Below are 19166 nucleotides of genomic sequence, written 5' to 3' on the forward strand. Positions count from 1 at the left end.
GAGCTAATACTGTTTGAGAATGAACTTGTATTCATGTTTTATTTTGCAGTTCATCAGTGCAGATGTATTTGGGATTTGGTCACGATTGTTTTGTGATTTTGGTGAAGAGTTTGAAGTGCTAGATACATCTGGAGAAGAACCAAAAGAAATCTTCATTTCAAACATAACACAAGTAAGAGATTGAATCTCCAACTTAACAAACATTTATTTGATAATTTTTGAGTGCTTGTTAATTTGGCACCATTCCCTTTAATATAATAGAGAAAGATGAAGGATATTGGAGAGAATTATTTTAGTGTAATATTGTATTAGTTCCTCTGCCAAAGTCTTACTTTGAAACCTGGTAACATGAAGGTTAGTTTCCCAGGCACTTAAATACTTAAGCAGTGAAACAAAAGCACTGACAGGTGCAGCTGGCAGCCACAAACCTGGAAAGGCTTTGAGTATGGATGTGACTACAAATGGTATGTCTGTCATCAAAGGACAGAATGAAGTTTGTTGGAGAGGTTCTTCACCAGAATATTAAACACCAAATAATGTTTTTATTAGCCATAGCCATATATAAGCGTACTCTGTTGTGGGTAGAGGAGTTGCAGTTGGAAGTAGTGGAGGTTGTATGTGTGCCACCAAAAACCTTAAATTTCTTGGAGATCTCATCAGATCTTTTTATAAGGAAATACATTATAAGTTAACCTATCTAGTGTTAAATTCCACTGTCTGCCTTTTTTGGCATTCTTGTCATATGGCACCACCATGTTTTTTTCCAATGCTGAAATAATTTCCATCCTTTGAATAAGCCTTATTCTTTCCTGTTTCCATATGATTATTCACACTGATCCCATAGGTCTTATATTCCTTTGGTTTCCTTCCTTTACTCTGTGCCCTTTGAATTTCTACACATTCTTAAAAACCCATTGAAATTACTTCTTTCTTCATGAAACTTTCCCCTTCTAACTCCACATACTCTTTTTTGTACTTTTCTAATGCTTTATGGATATTATTGTGTTATCATGGGTATCTAAACTCCTTCAGAGTGCAAACTATCTTATCTAAGTTTTATATCTGGGGCAGCCAGGTGGCACAGTGCATAGAGCACCAGCCCTGGAGTCAGGAGGACCTGAGTTTCAAAACCAGCCTCAGACACTTAATAATTTCCTAGCTGTGTGATCTTGGGCAAGTCACTTAACCCCATTGTCTTAAATAAAAATAAAATTTAAAAAAAGTTTTATGTCTCTTTTAGTAGGAGGCTATTCTGTTGGATAAAAAATAATGGACTATATTTTTTCCAGTATCATTTTGTACTCAACATACCATCATTGTGCTCTTTTTTTGCTTCATTTTAGCATTTAGTCTACTCTTCCTTACATATGACAACATATTATATATTTATGATATTTAATTATAATTCTACATTTGCTTATTCTAGGAAATAAAATAGAATAAAGCTCAATAAAATAAAATCAAATCCTAAAGTTGGAAGCAACTTCAGCAGCCATTTAGCCCAAACATATCCAAAAGATATTTGTTATACTTGAACTATGGTCATCCAGCCTCTGCTTGAAGACCTTTAATGAGTGGTAGACTAGTTCTTGAGGCAGTGAATTCTACTTTTTGTACTTTTCGTATCATACTTAAATTTGCTTCTTTGCACCTTCCACATTATTTCTGAATCTGCCTTGTGGAACCCTACAGAGCAATCTAATTCTTCTTCCCCAGATAGCCTTTTAGATGCTTGGAGACTGCTATTAGATCTTGAAGACCTGAGACTTCTCTTCTCCAAGCTAACCATTTCTAGAACTTTGGTGGTTTTTTAAAAAGTTTATTTATTTATTTTGTTCATTTATTTTATGTTCATCCATATTTTTAAGTTACAAAATTTCCTTCCATCCTCCCCTCAATGGTGAACAGTCAGGTTAAGTATTGTATCTACATATTTTGGATAAAAATGTTTACATATTAGTCCATTTCCAAAACTTTCAATTAAACTTCATGTAATGTGGAGCTATAACTATATCATCCTGGTTATTCTTTTCTCTATAGCCTCTATCTTAGCAGTGTCTCTCTACTGAGGTACCCACAACTGGATGTCATTTCAGATGTGTTTTGATTAGTACAGAATACAAGAAAGAGCATCACATTCTTATTTCTGGAAGCTGTGCCTTTCTTCATGTGCCCAAGATAGCATTTTCTTTTCTTGCTTCCACATCATACTGTTGCCCCCAGATCTTTTTGAGACAAACTTCTGTCCAGTCTGCTTCTTCCTTTCTGTACTGAAGAAGGTGATTTTTTTCCAACCTGAAGACTTTACAGTTATCCCTTTTGAATATGACTATCTTTAAATATCAGGCCAGTGCTCTAATATGTCAGGGTCTTTTTTGACTTCGATCCGCTGTGTTACCTAACCCTTACAGTTTTTATATTCATGCACTCCATTCACTTCTCTGCCGTTGTCAGCAGCCTGAGGCAGACCCTCATCTCCTTACCCCTGGACTATTGTGGAAACCCACTTAGTCCATTCTCTAGTCTACAAGACCATAGCACCTACACTTACTCCTCTGCTGCTCGGTCAATTTCATTGTCTCCCTATCACTTCCAAGATCAAATCTAAACTTGTTTTATATTTCAAAACCCTGTTCACAGCTGCCTCTCCCTTCAGTCCTTTCATCTTCTTATCCCTTCAATACGTACCCCATCCTCCCTCCACATACTCTTAGTCTAGTGACACTGGGCATCTTACTGTTCCTCATACAAGACACTTTTATTTCCCAACTCTGACTGTCCTCATTGGCTAGAAATCTCTTCTTATCTCTTCTTCCTGGCTTACAATCTCCTGCAGGAAGCCTTTCTGATCTGCCTTCTGGTACCTTCCCCCGTGAATTAGTTCCAATTTATTCTGGATATAGCTTATTTCTACATGGTTATTGATATGTGTCTGTCTCCTCCCTTGGATTGTGAAAGCAGGGGCCATCTGTTAACTTCCTTTGTATCCCTAGCCTTTAGCACTGTAAATGTTACATGTTAGGCTCTTAATAAATATTCATTTCCAAACTGACAATTTAGTGTTGTCTTCAAATTCGATGAGTCTAGGGACAGCTAGGTGGCACAGTAAATAGAGCACTGGCTCTGGAGTCAGGAGTACCTGAGTTCAAATCCAGCCTCAGACACTTAATTACCTAGCTGTGTAGCCTTGGGCAAGCAAGCCACTTAACCTTACCATTGCCTTACAAAAACCTAAAAAAAAAAAAAGTAGTGAGACAACTCTTGGCATCTTGGCTGACTGAGGGGACTAAAGCTTAAGCTGTGACATCCCTCTGGTCACCTGACGACAAAGCAGCCATAAGGAGGAGTTTGGTTGTTAGACCACAGTGAGTAACTCAAACAGAAAAACTCAATCAAATCCATACGGAGTGTCTATTATGTCTGAATATTCTTCTCCAGTTATGACTAAATTATTTGTTAACTGGATTTTCAAATGTCTCATTTCATTCCAGTTTTGAAGCTAAATTACAAGGCAACTTATCTGAATCAGTCTAGCCTGAAGCACAAAATAGACATGTCTTTTAATTATTTCACATCTGGACATGTGATATGAATTCATCATACTGTCACTTGAATTATATGATTATAAATGCATCCCTGTATAATAATAGATGTTTTCTTTTACCCTGTTTTTAAGAAATTTTTCTTTAGCATATTTCTAAAGGTTTTGTGGTTCATTATGAGAGCAGATGTTTTTTTTTCCCATTATACTGTTGCTAAGTTGGTCTTTCACCAACCTGTCAGTTATTTTTTCTTTGTTGCTTTGTTAAACAATAGGTAAAATTCTCCAGATTTTTTTCTTTTGGAATTTTCTTGTATTGACTATTGAAAGAATTTCAAGTAAATAGGCAAGAATTGGGACTAAAGATACTTGAGGCTGGACTTTGAAAGATTTTCTTTCATCATTTACCTTCTGGCTAATTTACTTTCAGGCAAATCCTGGAATTGTAACTTGTCTTGAAAATCATCCACACAAACTTGAGACAGGAAATTTTGTAACATTTCGAGAAATAAATGGAATGATGGAGTTAAATGGATCTACAAAGCAAATAACTGGTAAGCTGATCACATGTGTTTTAAATACTTAAATTGAACCTGTGATCCCTTTGATGTAGGTTCTGATACTCCAGTAGTAGAAATTCTAATTCATCTTCTCATCCTTTGCAAATCTTATCCATATACTCATAAATCTTCAATAGGTGTTCCACCTAACATACAGGGAATCTTTCTCTAAATCTCTTCATTTTTCATGGATACTAGTAAAATGTGGTCTATCCATCAGTTATCTTTTGTTTTCACACTTGCCTGACTCATTTCCTCTTCCATACAATGTCCTTTTCAGAACTTCTCTACAATTTGTTGCTAAATTGCTATAGTATACTCTTGCCCATTATCTATCTCTCCTTTACCCTTATAGTATACTCTTGCCCATTATCTATCTCTCCTTTGCCCTTGTGTTGAATCACAATTTGATTTGTTAAAGCTTGTGATACAGCCCTACAGCATCATTTAAAATATAATGTAGTAAGATGGTCTTTGTTTCCAGGAGAAACTTGGGACCATTAAAAGTAATACATAGTTTACATTAGTTTCCTAAATGCAGTCAGTATGAAACACGGCATAGAGCTCATTAAAAGTGTTTGCCATTTTCATAAAGGATCTTTAGCACAGAATCCAAATTGAAAGAACTCCCAATAAATGATGAGATCATTTAAATGCTGTTATTTCTGATAGTAATAAGATGACATTGCAAAACCTTCTTGTGAAATATTCATCATTACTCAAAAGAATTTATCCTTATTATCTCAGAGGCAAAATCAAGTGGGATGGAAAACATTTATTCAGACTATGCTATAGAGTAGATTGACATAGGGATCCTACTTGAAAGGAAATTTAGTTCAGCATTTTGAGGCATTTGAGAAATTGGTTTGGTGTAGTAAAAAAAAAAGTACTATACTTAGAAAGATGAATGACCGGAATTGTAATCCTGCCTCTAGAAGTTACTAGATCTGTGGCCCAAGGACAAATTAGTTACTTGAGTTTCACTTTGTTCATATGTAAGCTATCAGTTCATGTAAGTTATCTCTAGTTTTGAGGATTAGATGATATAACATATATAAAATACCTTTAAATAAGGTTCCATTTAACTATGTTGTTATTACTAATTAGTATTAAATGGATTCATACCAAAAAAATCTAATAAGCCAGAATTAAATATTACCTATAAAGTAGAGAGCCAGTATAACATAATGGAAAGAATACCAGATTTGTAGGTAGAATTGCCTGGTTTTGAGTTTCTCTGTAAACTGGCTGTGTGACTATGGACAAATAACTTTAATCTCTGAGCTTCAATTCACCAATCATTTCATTTGCACTCTTAGGTATCTGTGAGAAAAGATCCTTTGTAAACCTTAAAACCTTATATAAATATGAGATCATATTTAACTACCAGTAAACAACTATTTTAAATTAGTAGATTCTTTGACATTGAGATGTTTTCATTATAGAATCTGGATAATTGTTTGAAATAGAATATAGTTCAAAATTTTTTAAATCTGGTTTGATGCTTGACTTAGAGGAGAAATAAAATTTCGGAAGGAAATGTCTTAGCAGATAATAAATCCTGTTTGTGTTTCACGATTTCTGTATTTTTTTCTCCCTCCCTGGTAGTGGTGTCACCATTTTCTTTCAGTATTGGTGATACTACAGAAATGGAGCCATACTTACATGGAGGTATAGCTGTTCAAGTTAAGACATCTCAAACATTTTGCTTTGTAAGTATTTTCTTTTGTTGCATACATATTTATATTTAATGCCTAGAAAAAAATACCTAATGAACAAGTAGAAAGCACTATGTCTTCTATTATTAGCCAACCAATTGGAGCTTCAATTAGACTCAGGTTTGTTTTGTTTTGTTTTGTTTTGTTCTTTATCATTCCACATCAAGAAGGAAGAAAGTCGTAACAAAACCGAGTTTATATTTTTTGTTCCTTTTTTTAAAAATAACTTTGCTAAAATCTTCTGGAAGTGATTTGAATTCAAGTCAGTATCTTCCCTTCTATTCTTCTGGTACTGGACGATAATAATGGTTTTTACAGTCCTGAGTCACTGAAACATTCTGAATTGTGAATTAAAGAGCCAGCATGATAGAATTGAAGGATCATTAATTCTCTGTGTAGTCAAGGACCTGACTGTGCTCCATATCACTTCTGTGCCTTGAAGCAATTTACATAATTCACTCTAAGCTTTAACTTCCTTTTTAAGAAATGAGTTTGAGAATGCTCTCTATTGTCCCACTTTAGTACTAAAGTTCCATGTTGTGAATAAAAAGAATTTTGAAAGTTTGAAAATTAGTAATCACATATTTGTTAACTAGAATATTCCATTGCATTGGTCTTTTAAAAAAATGAAGTTTTAACTTTAATAACAGAACATTCATACTAAATATGATGAAATAGAGTCTTAGAGCTAGATTTATTCCCTGCTATAATAATAAAGTTAGCATAACTTAAGAATTGTTTTGTTTTGTTTGTTAAATAGTAAGAATACTGTGAATTTCAGTTAAATTTGTCCATATTTATCCATTAATAGGAATGAAATGTTATTCTTAAGTCTTACAGAAGAATAATATAGGAAACATGTTTAGGGGAATAATATAGTGGACTTCTGGTGAGTTTTCTATGAATCTGTTGTCTCTAAAGAGGATATATTAATATGCCTCCATTGAGACTTTATAAAAAGAGTACTTTTTCAGTGTAGAAACTTTGGGAGGTTGGAAAAGGATTGCTTGTTGAGCATGAAAGAAACTGACACCTGAGCTACATCTTAAAGGGGAAATAAAAGAATTCTAAGAAGTAGATTTGAGAATCGTAGTGCATTTCCAACCAACCTCCAACCATGAGGTTATAGAACAACAACATGAAGATTTGCCCAGAATTGTCTGAAAAGGAATAATGTAAGGTATGATTGAAAAGAAAATCTGGAACCACACTGCAGAGGGCCTTAAGAACCATCCTGAAGAGAATTAAATGCTAGAGATCATAAGGAACCCCTCAGAGCTTTTAAGTGGGAAGTAGTGTCAGACCTATACTTGGGAATACTATTTTGGTATAAATCTGTGGAGGATCTATTGGAGAAAGGAATTCAGTTTCAATTCAGTTCAATTCAATTTCAATTATTCAGGCTCAGGCAAGAGTTAATGGAGGTCTGAATTAAACTGCATGAGTGGAGGGAATGGTAGAGATAGATGTTAAGAGATGGTATAGAGCTAGAATGCACAAGTTTTGGTATCTGATGAGATAAATTGTAGTAAGAGGAGAAGGAAGAGTTAACTCTAAAGTTGTCAATCTGAGCAATTGGAATAAACTTAATATTTAAACAAACTACATAAGTTCACAATCTTACATTGTTGTTCCTTTTTTCTTGTTTGTCAGTATTTAAATTCACACCATACAAAGATCATTTTTTTGGAAAAGACTGATTATGGCCTCAGTCGACATACTGTAGGACAGTTGAGATTTGTTGAGTTATCAACCTAAAAGATTTGTTTTGGACATGTTAGATTCAAAGAGCTGATAGTGCATATGGGTCACTAGGTTCCGCAGACAGTTGGCAGTGAGGAATGGGAGTCAAAAGAGAGTAGGACCAGACCAACAGATTTTAGAGTCAGCTGGATAGAGATATTAATGTGAGTAAAGGAAAAGAAAGAAGAGAGAAGTGGAGAAAAGAATAGCAAAAAAAAGACAGAATGGGAAGGGCAGTTATTTTTTTGCCCACAATCTAATTTCTTTCAGAATTAACTTCTTTCAAACCCCCTAGAAAAATGGGGACTTAATAAAATACTTTGTTTTGTTGTTTGAACCTATTGTTTCATTGATGCAGAAAATTCCCAATGAGGAAATTTCCTTTTTTCAAAACATATTGACAATATTTTCATTCTTAGAGAGGTTTCCTAGGGCACTCAGAGGTTCAGTTACTTGCCCAGAGCCACTTAGCCAGACTATGTTTGGGGCTGGATTTGTCTCATTTCAAAGATATCTCTTCTACTATTCTACCCATTTTTTCATTGATTTATATGAAAAGTACTTCTCAGAACAGAACTGATAAGAGTATTTGTTATTTTTACTTCTTTGTATATCATTAAAATAAATTTTTCTGAAGCTTTTCTTACTAATATCAATTATCTGATTAATACTTTTTAGAACTTAAGAATTTTATCATTTACTGTGATTTTTCCCCCCTATCAGGAATGCCTGGAGAAACAAATAAAACATCCAACTTGCCTTATTGCTGATTTTAGCAAACCTGAGGTAATTAATACTTTAGAGAGAATGCATCTATTTTAGTGTGTGTGTATCTTTGTTTAAGCAAATATCATATTATCCTAAGAAATTCTTAATTGGTCCTGTTTATGTTTTCCTAGTAAAATCTAAACTTTATGTACAAATTGGATCTTCAATAAACTAGTTATATAATAGATAGTCACCTATTTTTTAATACAAAATATCTATGGCTTTTTCTCTTCTTAATAATTTGTTTTATTAGGTGCTTAATAGTCACTTGATCTAATTGCTTGATTCAAATTTAAGTGTGAATTAAATATATAGAGAGTGTAAGAAGATATTCTTAACATTTGAGGAAAGAATTGTAGTTTCAGCTTGTTCACATTCTTTGTAATTAGAAGTAGAAAATAAAAGGGCAAAATAATGATAGGGAATGTATAGACCTTAGGTTCCTTCTTCTAGGGCAAAACTCCCATTTAGTGGTACAAAGACGTAGAACGTTCTCTTACCTAAATTCTGGTGGCAGAGTTACCACTACTGATTTGTTCTGTGACCTTGTCAAGTCACTTTACATTCTCTGGTCTTCTGATTCCCTATTGGTAAAAATTTAACTAGAAGGCCTTAGGTCCCTTCCAGCTCTAGAGCTTTGAGCAAAGACATTCTCTCCTAGGGGTTCATTTTCCTCATCTGTAAAATGAGGGATCAGAACTTGATGCTTTTTTCTTTTCTTTGTTATTATTGTCATTTTTAATACCAATATTGAGGATAAAATGTGTATTGACATTGTATTGTGATTCCCCTTTCTTCTGAATAGGCACCTCTACAGATCCATGCTGCCATGCTTGCCCTGGACCAATTCCAGGAAAACTACAATCGAAAGCCAAATATTGGGTAATATTTTTTGAGTAGTGTCTTGGATCTGTTAATTGAAATTTGAGCTACATAACCACCCAACAAAAGTTGTTTGTCCTTTTTTGACACAGAAGGAACAAAGTGAAATAAGGCAATCAATTTTTTTCCTTCTGGTGTTTACTAATCACCTGCACTGTGTCCGGTTTTATCATTGTCCATATCCAGTGAATTATTATTTTCTTAAGTATCCATATATATATATATATATATATATATATATATATATATATATTTATATATATATATATTGAGAACTCGTGAATCATTTTTTTTTCTTTAACTTCTAGAATATAGCTGTTTATTTTTTGCTTTGTAGTCCATTTGGGGATTTTGGGTCCACTTTTCTGACATCTATATATTAGATTCTATATTTGCATGTGAGACAGTTAACTTAAATAAAAATGAATACAGTAAAGAGACAGTATGGGGACTTCCAGCCAAGATGGCAGAGAGAAGACAGGCACAGTTCTAAAGTCTCCTGATCTTTTTCCCCATATATCATATGAAACAAACCTCTTAAAAGAAATCCAATCCACAAAACCCAGAAAGAAAAGCCAGGAGAAAGAACATCTACCTCAGGATTTGTCTCCCACAGCAGCATTGGGCGAATTTGGGTGGGTGAGTCTGGGCTCAGAGGGGAGGCTCAGCCCCTGATCAACCAGATTAACAGCTGAATTGGAACCAGGAGTCTGAGGGCCCAAGAGCCAGACCTGCTGGATCAGTGATGGGGCTAGATGGCAGGGGCTTGAGTCAGGTAGGGAGTAGAGGCACTGGTGTTGGTGCATTCCCTCTGGAGCTTTCAAACAGGGCTGGGGGGAGAGTTCGGTGCAGGAGAGCTGTGGACACCATCCCTAGGCTCCTCTGATCTGAGGAACTCAGAGTCCACGCCTTCATTACAGCTCAGACCTCTTCCTGAAGAAACAAATGCAAACTACTTCTGCCTCAGGCCCAGGTGTGTGAGCAGAAGAACCAGCCCAGCTGACCAATGACCTCAGGCCAGGGTAAAGCCCACCATTGATTGAAGGCAAAAGAATTCAATAGCTCCAACTCTTCCATTCAAACAAAGGGAGAAGGCCTCAACCAAGGTCAGACACTCCAGAGGAAGCAGCCAACACTCCTACTGGCCAGCCAGAGAAATTGCACTCAGTGAGTAAAGCCTCTATCATCCCAAGATCTGTGGACCAGCCCCTCCCCAACTCAAGGTCCTAGCAAAATGAGGAAGGGTCAGCAGAAAGGTGGATCCATAGAAAAATTCCTGTAAGGGAAAGACCCTAACTCAGAGAGACCTGGAACCTCTGAGGAGAATATGATCTGGTCTTCAGCACAGAAAGACTTCCTTGAAGAAATAAGGAAGGAGCTTAAAAATTTGGGAGAGACAATAACTTGCAACAAAAAAACAAAAACCTTAGAAAGTACAATTGGACAAATACAAAGGGAGAGTAAATCTCTCAGATCCTCAGTTGGACAAATACAAAATGAGAATAATTCTCTCAGATCCTTAATTGGGCAAATGCAAAAAGAAAATAATTCTCTCAAAACCTCAATTGCTCAAATGGAAAGCTCTTTCAAAAATACAGTTGACCAATTGGAAAAGGAATTGCGAAAGGTTAATGAAGAGAACTCCCCAAAGAAAAGAATACACTCTATAGAAACTAATGACTTCATGAGACAACAAGAGTCAGTGAAACAAAATCAGAAAAATAGAAGAAAATGTAAAATACCTCATCAACAAAACCACTGACCTCGAGAATAGGTCGAAGAGGGGCAACCTGAAAATTATAGGACTTCCTGAAACATTGAAGAGGAAAAAAAGCCTGGAATTAATATTACAGGATCTAGTGATGGAAAACTGCCCTGATATCATGGAATCAGAGGACAAAGTAGTTATTGAAAGAGCACATCAATCCCCACCAGAAAAAGATCCTAAAATGAAAACACCAAGGAATGTTGTGGCCAAACTCCAGAACTATCAGATAAAAGAAAAGAAACAACTTAAATATCAAGGAGCCACAGTAAGGATCATGCAGGACCTGGCTGTATCTACATTAAGGGATCAAAGAGCCTGGAAGGAGATGTTTTGAAAGGCAAGGAAGCTTGGAATGCAGCCAAGAATCTACTTTCCTGCAAAGCTGAGCCTTCTCTTCCAGGGAAATAGATGGACATTTAACAAAATGGAAGAATTCCAAAAATTTCTGATGAATAGACCAGAGCTAAACAGAAAATTTGGACATCAAACAGGAGGTTCAAGAGACACATGAAAAGGTAAAGGGGGGGGGGCAGGTGGTAAAAGGGGAAAAAATGCTATCCAGTAAGTTGAAACTGGCTATATCCCAGCATTGGGGAAAAAAGATTCTCATAAATCTTGAGAATTTTAACTTGAACAGAGAGAATATAACTAGCCAGAAATGATGGACATTCATGACCTATCCACGATACTGCTATCTAATGGGATGTAACTGGCCTTAACCCCACTTGGGAGAAAGACTCTGATAATTCTCAGAAATTTTGACTCTATTCAATAGAATATACTGAACTAGAAGGGATAGACACTCAGAATTTTCTATGACTTAGAATGATCTAAAAAACACTACCTCCTTAAAAAGGGGGACAGGAAAGAGACAGGAGGAGGGAGGAGATTGAATGGGGTAAATTTCATTACACCAAGAGGTACAAAAAACCTATGGCAATAGAGGGGAAGAAGGGAGCAGATGAGAAACACCTGTATCATCTTCTCATCAGACTTGGCTTAAAGTCAACCTACACATACTCAGTTAACTTATAAAACATCTAACCTTTCAAGTATTAAAAGGGGAGGGGGAGACAGAAAGGGAAGGACAGTGAGGGGGAAATAACAAAAGGAAGGGAAGGGGAAAGGGGAGGGGTGATATAGGAGGGCAAACACTGAAGGGGGGGTGGTATTCATAAAATACTGGAGAATATGGATAAAGAGGGGAAAGGGAAAAATATAAACAGGGAAGATAGCACGGAGGGCAATAAAGAATTAGTAATCATAACTTTGAATGTGAATGGGATGAATTCTCCCTTAAAACATAAGCAAATAGCAGAGTGGATTAAAAACCAGAATCCTACAATATGCTGCTTACAAGAAACTCATTTGAAGCAGAGAGATACATATAGAGTAAAGGTAAAAGGTTGGAGCAAAATATATTTTGCTTCAGCTGAAGTAAAAAAAGCAGGGGTAGCAATCCTTATCTCAGATAAAGCAGCAGCAAAAATAGATAGCGTTAAAAGAGATGAAGGAAACTTGATCCTCATAAAGGGTACCATAAGTAATAGTCATTTCAATACTGAATATATATGCACCCAGTGGGACAGCACCCAAATTCTTAGAGGAGAAGCTGAAAGAACTACAAGAAGACATAGACAGCAAAACTCTACTAGTGGGAGACCTCAACCTCCCACTCTCAGATCTAGATAAATCATATAATAAACAAGAAAGAAGTTAAGGAGGTGAATAGATTGTTAGAAAAATTAGATATGGTAGACTTATGGAGGAAACTGAACCGGGATAGAAAGGAATATACCTTTTTCTCTGCAGTACATGGAACTTATATAAAAATTGACCATGTACTAGGACATAAAAAACCTAATGATCAACTGCAGAAAGGCAGAAATAGTGAATACATCTTTCTCAGATCACAATGCAATAAAAGTCATGCAATACTGGGCCAAGGAGATAGAGACCCAAAACAAATTGGAAACTGAATAACCTTGTTTTAAAAAATGAGTGGACCAAAAAACAAATTGTAGAAAGTATTAACCATTTTATCCCAGATAATAATAATGAAACAACATACCAAAACCTATGGCATTCATTCAAAGTGACTCTCGGGATATATTATAGCTCTAAATGCTTACATGAATAAATTGGAAAAAGAGGAAATCAATGAACTCAACATGCATTGAAAAAATTAGAGAAAGAACAAATTAAAAATCCCCAATTAAATACCAAATTAGAAATTCTAAACTTAAATGAGAAATTAATAAGATCAAAGCAAAAAAAAATTTAATACCAAAATACCAAAAGTTGGTATTATGAATAAACTAATAAAATTGATAAACCACTGCAAATTGCTAGTATCATAAATGAAAAAGGTGAACTCACCACCAATGAGGAGGAAATTAAAGTAATAATTCAAAATTATTGTGCCCAACTCTATGCCAATAAATTTGACAATCTAAATGAAATGGATGAATATTTACAAAAATATAAGTTGCCCTATGAAGAAGAGATTAAATACCTTAACAACCCTATCTCAGAAAAAGAAATTGAACAAGCCATCATTGAACTCCCTAAGGAAAAAAACTCCAGGGCCTGATGGATTCACAAATGAATTATACCAAACATTTAAGGAACAATTGGTTCCAATTCTATATAAACTCTTTGGAAAAGTAGGGAAAGATGGAACTCTGCCTAACTCTTTCTATGAAACCAATATGGTACTGTTACCTAAACCAGGAAGAGTTAAAACAGAGAAAGAATAGACCTATTTCCCTGATGAATGTAGATGTAAAAATCTTAAATAAAATCTTAGCAAAACGATTATAAGTTATCACCAGGGTAATACATTATGATCAAGTAGGATTTATTTCAGGAATGCAGGGTTGGTTCAATATTTGGAAAACTTAGTATACTCAATTATATCAACAAGAAATCTATCAGAAATCATATGATCATATCAATAGATACTGACAAAGCTTTTGACAAAATACAGCATCCATTCCTATTAAAAACACTCTAGTGTAGGAATGAATGGACTGCCTTAAAATAATTAGCAGTATCTATCATCAACAAGCATTACATTCAATGAGGAGAGGCTAGAGGCATTCCCAATAAGATCAGGGGTGAAACAAGGGTGAAACATAATCACCACTACTATTCAATATTATTTTAGAAATGTTAGCTTCAGCAATTAGAGAAGAAAAAGAAATTGAAGGAATTAGAATTGGAAAGGAAGAGACAAAACTCATTCTTTGCAGAAGATATGATGGTATAGCTAGAGAATCCTAAGAAATCCAAAAAACTACTGGAAACAATTAGCAATTTTAGCAAAGTTGCAGGTTATAAAATAAACCCTCATAAATCTTCAGCTTTTCTATGTATGTCTAGTAAGATACAGCAGGGAGAGCTAGAAAGAGAAATCCCATTCAAAGAAACCTCAGACAATATAAAATACTTGGGAGTCTATTTGCCAAGACAGACTCAGAATTTTTTTGAAAACAATTATAAATTGCTTCTCAGACAAATTAAATCAGATTTAAATAACTGGTCAGATATCAACTGCTCGTGGATAGGTAGAGCTAATATAATAAAAATGACAATTCTACCAAAACTAAATTATCTGCTTAGTGCCCTACCAATCAAAATTCCAAAAAATTAACTTTAATGAGCTAGAAAAAATTGTAAGTAAATTCATATGGAGAAATAGGAGCTTAATGAAAAACAGTGCAAAAGAAGGTGGCTTAGCCCTACCTGATCTAAAATTATAAAACATCAGTCATCAAAACTGGTATTGGCTAAGAAATAGAGTGGTGTACCGGTGGAATAGACTAGGTGTAAAAGCAGGAGATGATTGTAGTAATCTGCTGCTTGGTAAACCCAAAGAGTCCAGCATTGGGATAAAAACTCCCTCTTTGATGAAAACTGCTGGGATAATTGGAAGTTAGTATGGAAGAAACTTAGATTAGACCAACACCTAACACCCTTTACCAAGATAAGTTCCAAATCATTACAGGACTTAGACATAAAAAAACTACTAAGCAAATTAGAAGATCAAGGACTAGTTTACCTGTTAGATCTATGGAAAGGGGAGCAGTTTATGACTAAGGAAGAGTTGGAGAACACCAAAAACCAATTAGATGATTTCGATTATATTAAAAAGCTTTTGCACAGATAAAACCACTGTAACCAAGATCAAAAGAAATGTAAATTGGGAAACAGTCATTACAACTAATGATTCTGACAAAGGACTCGTTTCTAAAATATACAGAGAACTGAAGTCATTTTTAAAACAAAGCCATTCCCCAATTGACAAATGGTCAAAGGATATGCAAAGGCAATTTACAGATGAGATCAAAGCAATTCATAGCCATATGAGAAAATGCTCTAAAATCATTAATTTTTAGAGAAATGCAAATTAAAGCTTCTCTGAGGTACCACCTCATACCTCTCAGATTGGCCAATATGACCAGAAAGGATAATGATAGTTGTAAGGGTTATGGAAATCTGGGACGCTATAACACTGTTGGTGGAGCTATGTACTCAACCAACCCTTCTGGAGAGCTATTTGGAACTGCACCCAAAGGGCAACAAAAATGTACATACCCTTTGATCCAGCAATACCACTACTGGGTCTATATCCTGAAGAGTTGAAGAAGGGTAAAAACATTACTTGTACAAAAATATTTATAGCAGCCCTGTTTGTGGTGGCAAAGAATTGGAAATCCAGTAAATGTCCTTCAATTGGGGAATGGCTTAGCAAACTGGTATATATATGTCATGGAACACTATTGTTCTATTAGAAACCAGGAGGGATGGGAATTCAGGGAAGCCTGGAGTGATTTGCATGAACTGATGCTGAGTGAGATGAGCAGAACCAGAAAAACACTATACGCTAACTAACAGCAACATGGGAGTGATGATCAACCTTGAAGGACTTGCGCATTCCATCAGTGCAAGAATCAGGAACAATTTTTGGCTGTCTGCAAGGGAGAGTGCCATCTGTATCCAGATGAGGAGCTGTGGAGTTTGAACAAAGTTCAAGGATTATTCCCTTTAATTTAGAAAAAAAAAATCTTATTGTCTGATCTTGTTACCTCTTAGAATTCTTGTTTCTTCTCTAAGGATATGATTTCTCTCTCATCACAGCCAATTTGGATCAAGGTACAACATGGAAATAGAGTAAAGACTGACAGATTGCTTTCCGTGGGGGGAGGGAAGTAAGATTGGTGGGAAAATTGTAAAACTCAATATCTTTAATAAAAATTAATTTAAAAAAAGAGACAGTATGGTAGAATGGCAAGAGCATTTGAACTTGGAATCAGAAATCATGAAGGGAGGTGGTTGTCCTGTGATATCATAAATGCCCTGCCCAGCTCAGACCAGATCTGATGGCATCTTTTCAGCATGGACTTTTGGGTGTTCTGGCAGTCACGTTTTCATTGTTTGGTAGCTGCCCCCCCCCCCCCCCCCGCTTAGCTTTAAAAAAATCTCTAAACTTCGGTTTTCTAGTCTCTATTATACCTTCCCTGTTCTTTTTAGATTATGAAACTTAATTGAAGTTATATATATATATATATGGAGAGAGAGGATGTCATGGTGGTAGTGGTGGCAGCTATGCCTTGTGGTACAAAGGGAACTTTTTAAGGCTGAATTTGATAGAAATCCTTGAGAAAAGTGTCACATGGACCAAATTTTAGAGCTATTCAAATAATTTCTTAATATCAGTTTGGTATTAATCCTTTTCTAAAATTCACAGAATACACAAAGTTCTTTTTCCTCTTCTTTGATAACAGACATTTTTCTCTTTTTTCAGACATTTTTCTCTTTTTTGAGCCTTTTAAAAAAGTTTTCCAAAAGCTAGCCTTTGGTGAGGAGAGTAAATTCAAATTGGTCCTATTGCTTAAGCACTTATGTTGTATCAGCTCAGGGCTAAGGATAAAAATGGATACAACCTAGATACAAAGTAGCTTCAACGGAAGCAGGGAGAATACTAACCAACACTAACCAACTAATATGTTTCAGGAAAGGCTTCAAGTAGGAGGTGGAATCTCACTCAGCAGAGACTTCTAGGCATAGGACATGGATAAAAGTACAGAAGCAGGAGAGGAAATGTCATGTGGAGAGAACAGCAAATAGGCTACTTTGTGAGTGCCTCAATGGGAGTAGTGGAAAATCAATCAGGAAAGACAAGATTGGAGCCAGCATGAAATCACTGTTAAAAGAAGGAAATTTATTTTTTCTGCCCCCTAGAGGGGATTGGGTACTATTGAAGAAATTAGACATGGTCAGATGTTAAATTCTGGAATCTTAGAAAAATAGTTGAATTGTCATTATTATATGTTAAATGAAATTGTTGTCTTATTTATTGTAAGTAATAATAGCTTGTATTTATGTAGCACTTTAATGTTTACAAAGGTTTATATATTCTCCTTAAAGTTTAGATTTATATATTTTCTACTTTGATCACCCCAATAACCATATGAGAGGAACATATTATAGATAAGGAAACTGAGGCTCAAAGAAATTAAGATAGTTAACACAACTAATTAAGTATCAGAGGTGGGATTTGAACTGAGACTTCTCTGGACTCCAATACCAGTGTGTTTTTTCCAATCACACTGCCTCCTTTCTTAGTTTAAATATGAATCAATGTTTAAAGCATACAAATTTGGAGCCTTTTGATCTTTGATGGTTGTTCTTTTTTGTTGCGTGCTAGATGCCGCCAGGATTCTGGAGAATTATTGAAACTAGCAACATCCATAAGTGCAACCTTGCAGGAGAAGGTAAGTTTCTTGTAAGCTTCTAATTTTAGGACCTTAGAACTTAACCAGCATTTATTAATTTCTCCCATTCTCAGGAAATTTCAGAGGTTAATATGAACTCTTGTTCGGAAGCCAGCTTCACATTCTCACTTTAAACTGTCTTTTAAAGTAGATGTCATAGAGCAGTTCATGTACACTATATCCCAGCTCTACCCTGACATTCCACACTAACTAACTAATGTTCTTTCTCTTTTACCTTCATTTCCTAGGTGTCCAGCCTTCTTAAAGGCATAATTCAAGTACTACTCCTACAGGAGGTGTTTGCTGTTTCTCCCACTTGTTAGGACTCTACTCTGTCCCAAAGTACTCAGTGTACATCTTGTGTTTACTTAGCTGTATGCATGTTCTAATCCTTCCCTCCATAGCCCTCCATTCATGCTATAGTGTAAATGCCTTGAGAAGAGGGACCTATGTCAGTTTTGACTTTGCATCTATATCACCTCACTAACAGTACCTTCCACATGGGTTTTTCCTCCTTTTTTGATAGGCAGTCTTTTTGGAAGTAGACCATTGGTAATGTCAGTAAAGTTTTAATGATCTGTTCTATAAAAATACTATTGTTCATTGCCTTTCCTGGATTATTTTTCAGCCTGAAGTAGATGATAACATTGTGAATTGGCTTTCCTGGACTTCTCAAGGCTTCTTAGCTCCCCTGGCTGCAGCAGTAGGAGGAATTGCCAGCCAAGAAGTATTGAAAGCTGTGACAGGAAAATTTTCTCCCTTATGCCAGTGGGTTAGTTTTGTATTTTGGTACTGTTTTATATTTTAATGCTTCAATAGAATTTTTCTATCAAAAGAACCTAAATAGTTTGTCTTTGTAATATAACAGTATTATCAAAACATAATGTAAATCAGGAATTTATGAAATCTGTGAACATGTCTTTTTAATATTTTGAGTATTTCATTCAAATAATTGGTTTCCTTGATAATTTATGTTTTGTGAATTTTAAAACATTCTGAAAAGGGACCCATAAGTTTCTGCAGTCTACAAAAGGACATGATAGAAAAGAAAGGTTTAGAATCCCTGATGTAGTTATTCTGTAAATAAGGTACCTTTGATTATATGATCCTACAGTTTCCTTTCTTTTAGAGCTTATGAAAGTATTAATACTTCTTTTGAAGCACACTAGAAAGAAAAGAAAAACAGACAGCAATCTTTGTATTGCTAAAAAGGATGTCGATATACTTTTTTAAAAATTAATGCCTTGGGGAGTGGCTAGATGGCACAGTGGATAGAGCACCGGCCCTGGAGTCAGGAATACCTGAGTTCAAATCTGGCTTCAGACACTTAACTAGCTGTTAGGCCTTGGGCAAGCCACTTAACCCCATTGCCTTACAAAAACTTTAAAAAAAAATTAATACCTTGGG

At 35.4% G+C, this 19166-nt stretch overlaps 1 protein-coding gene across 1 annotated transcript in view; it reads left to right on the plus strand.

The window, feature by feature from the left end:
- The window catches only part of UBA6 (ubiquitin like modifier activating enzyme 6), a 76633-nt gene that overhangs the window by 17218 nt on the left and 40249 nt on the right, over positions 1–19166 (plus strand). Inside the window, exons 8-14 of the mRNA XM_074229331.1 lie at positions 50–172; positions 3972–4095; positions 5710–5813; positions 8286–8348; positions 9136–9212; positions 17693–17759; positions 18388–18531. Of these exons, the coding sequence (XP_074085432.1) occupies positions 50–172; positions 3972–4095; positions 5710–5813; positions 8286–8348; positions 9136–9212; positions 17693–17759; positions 18388–18531 (702 nt within the window). The remainder of the gene's footprint in view (positions 1–49; positions 173–3971; positions 4096–5709; positions 5814–8285; positions 8349–9135; positions 9213–17692; positions 17760–18387; positions 18532–19166) is intronic.

Source organism: Macrotis lagotis, chromosome 3 (genome assembly GCF_037893015.1).
Source record: "Macrotis lagotis isolate mMagLag1 chromosome 3, bilby.v1.9.chrom.fasta, whole genome shotgun sequence".
Classification (NCBI taxonomy): Eukaryota; Metazoa; Chordata; class Mammalia; order Peramelemorphia; family Peramelidae; genus Macrotis; species Macrotis lagotis.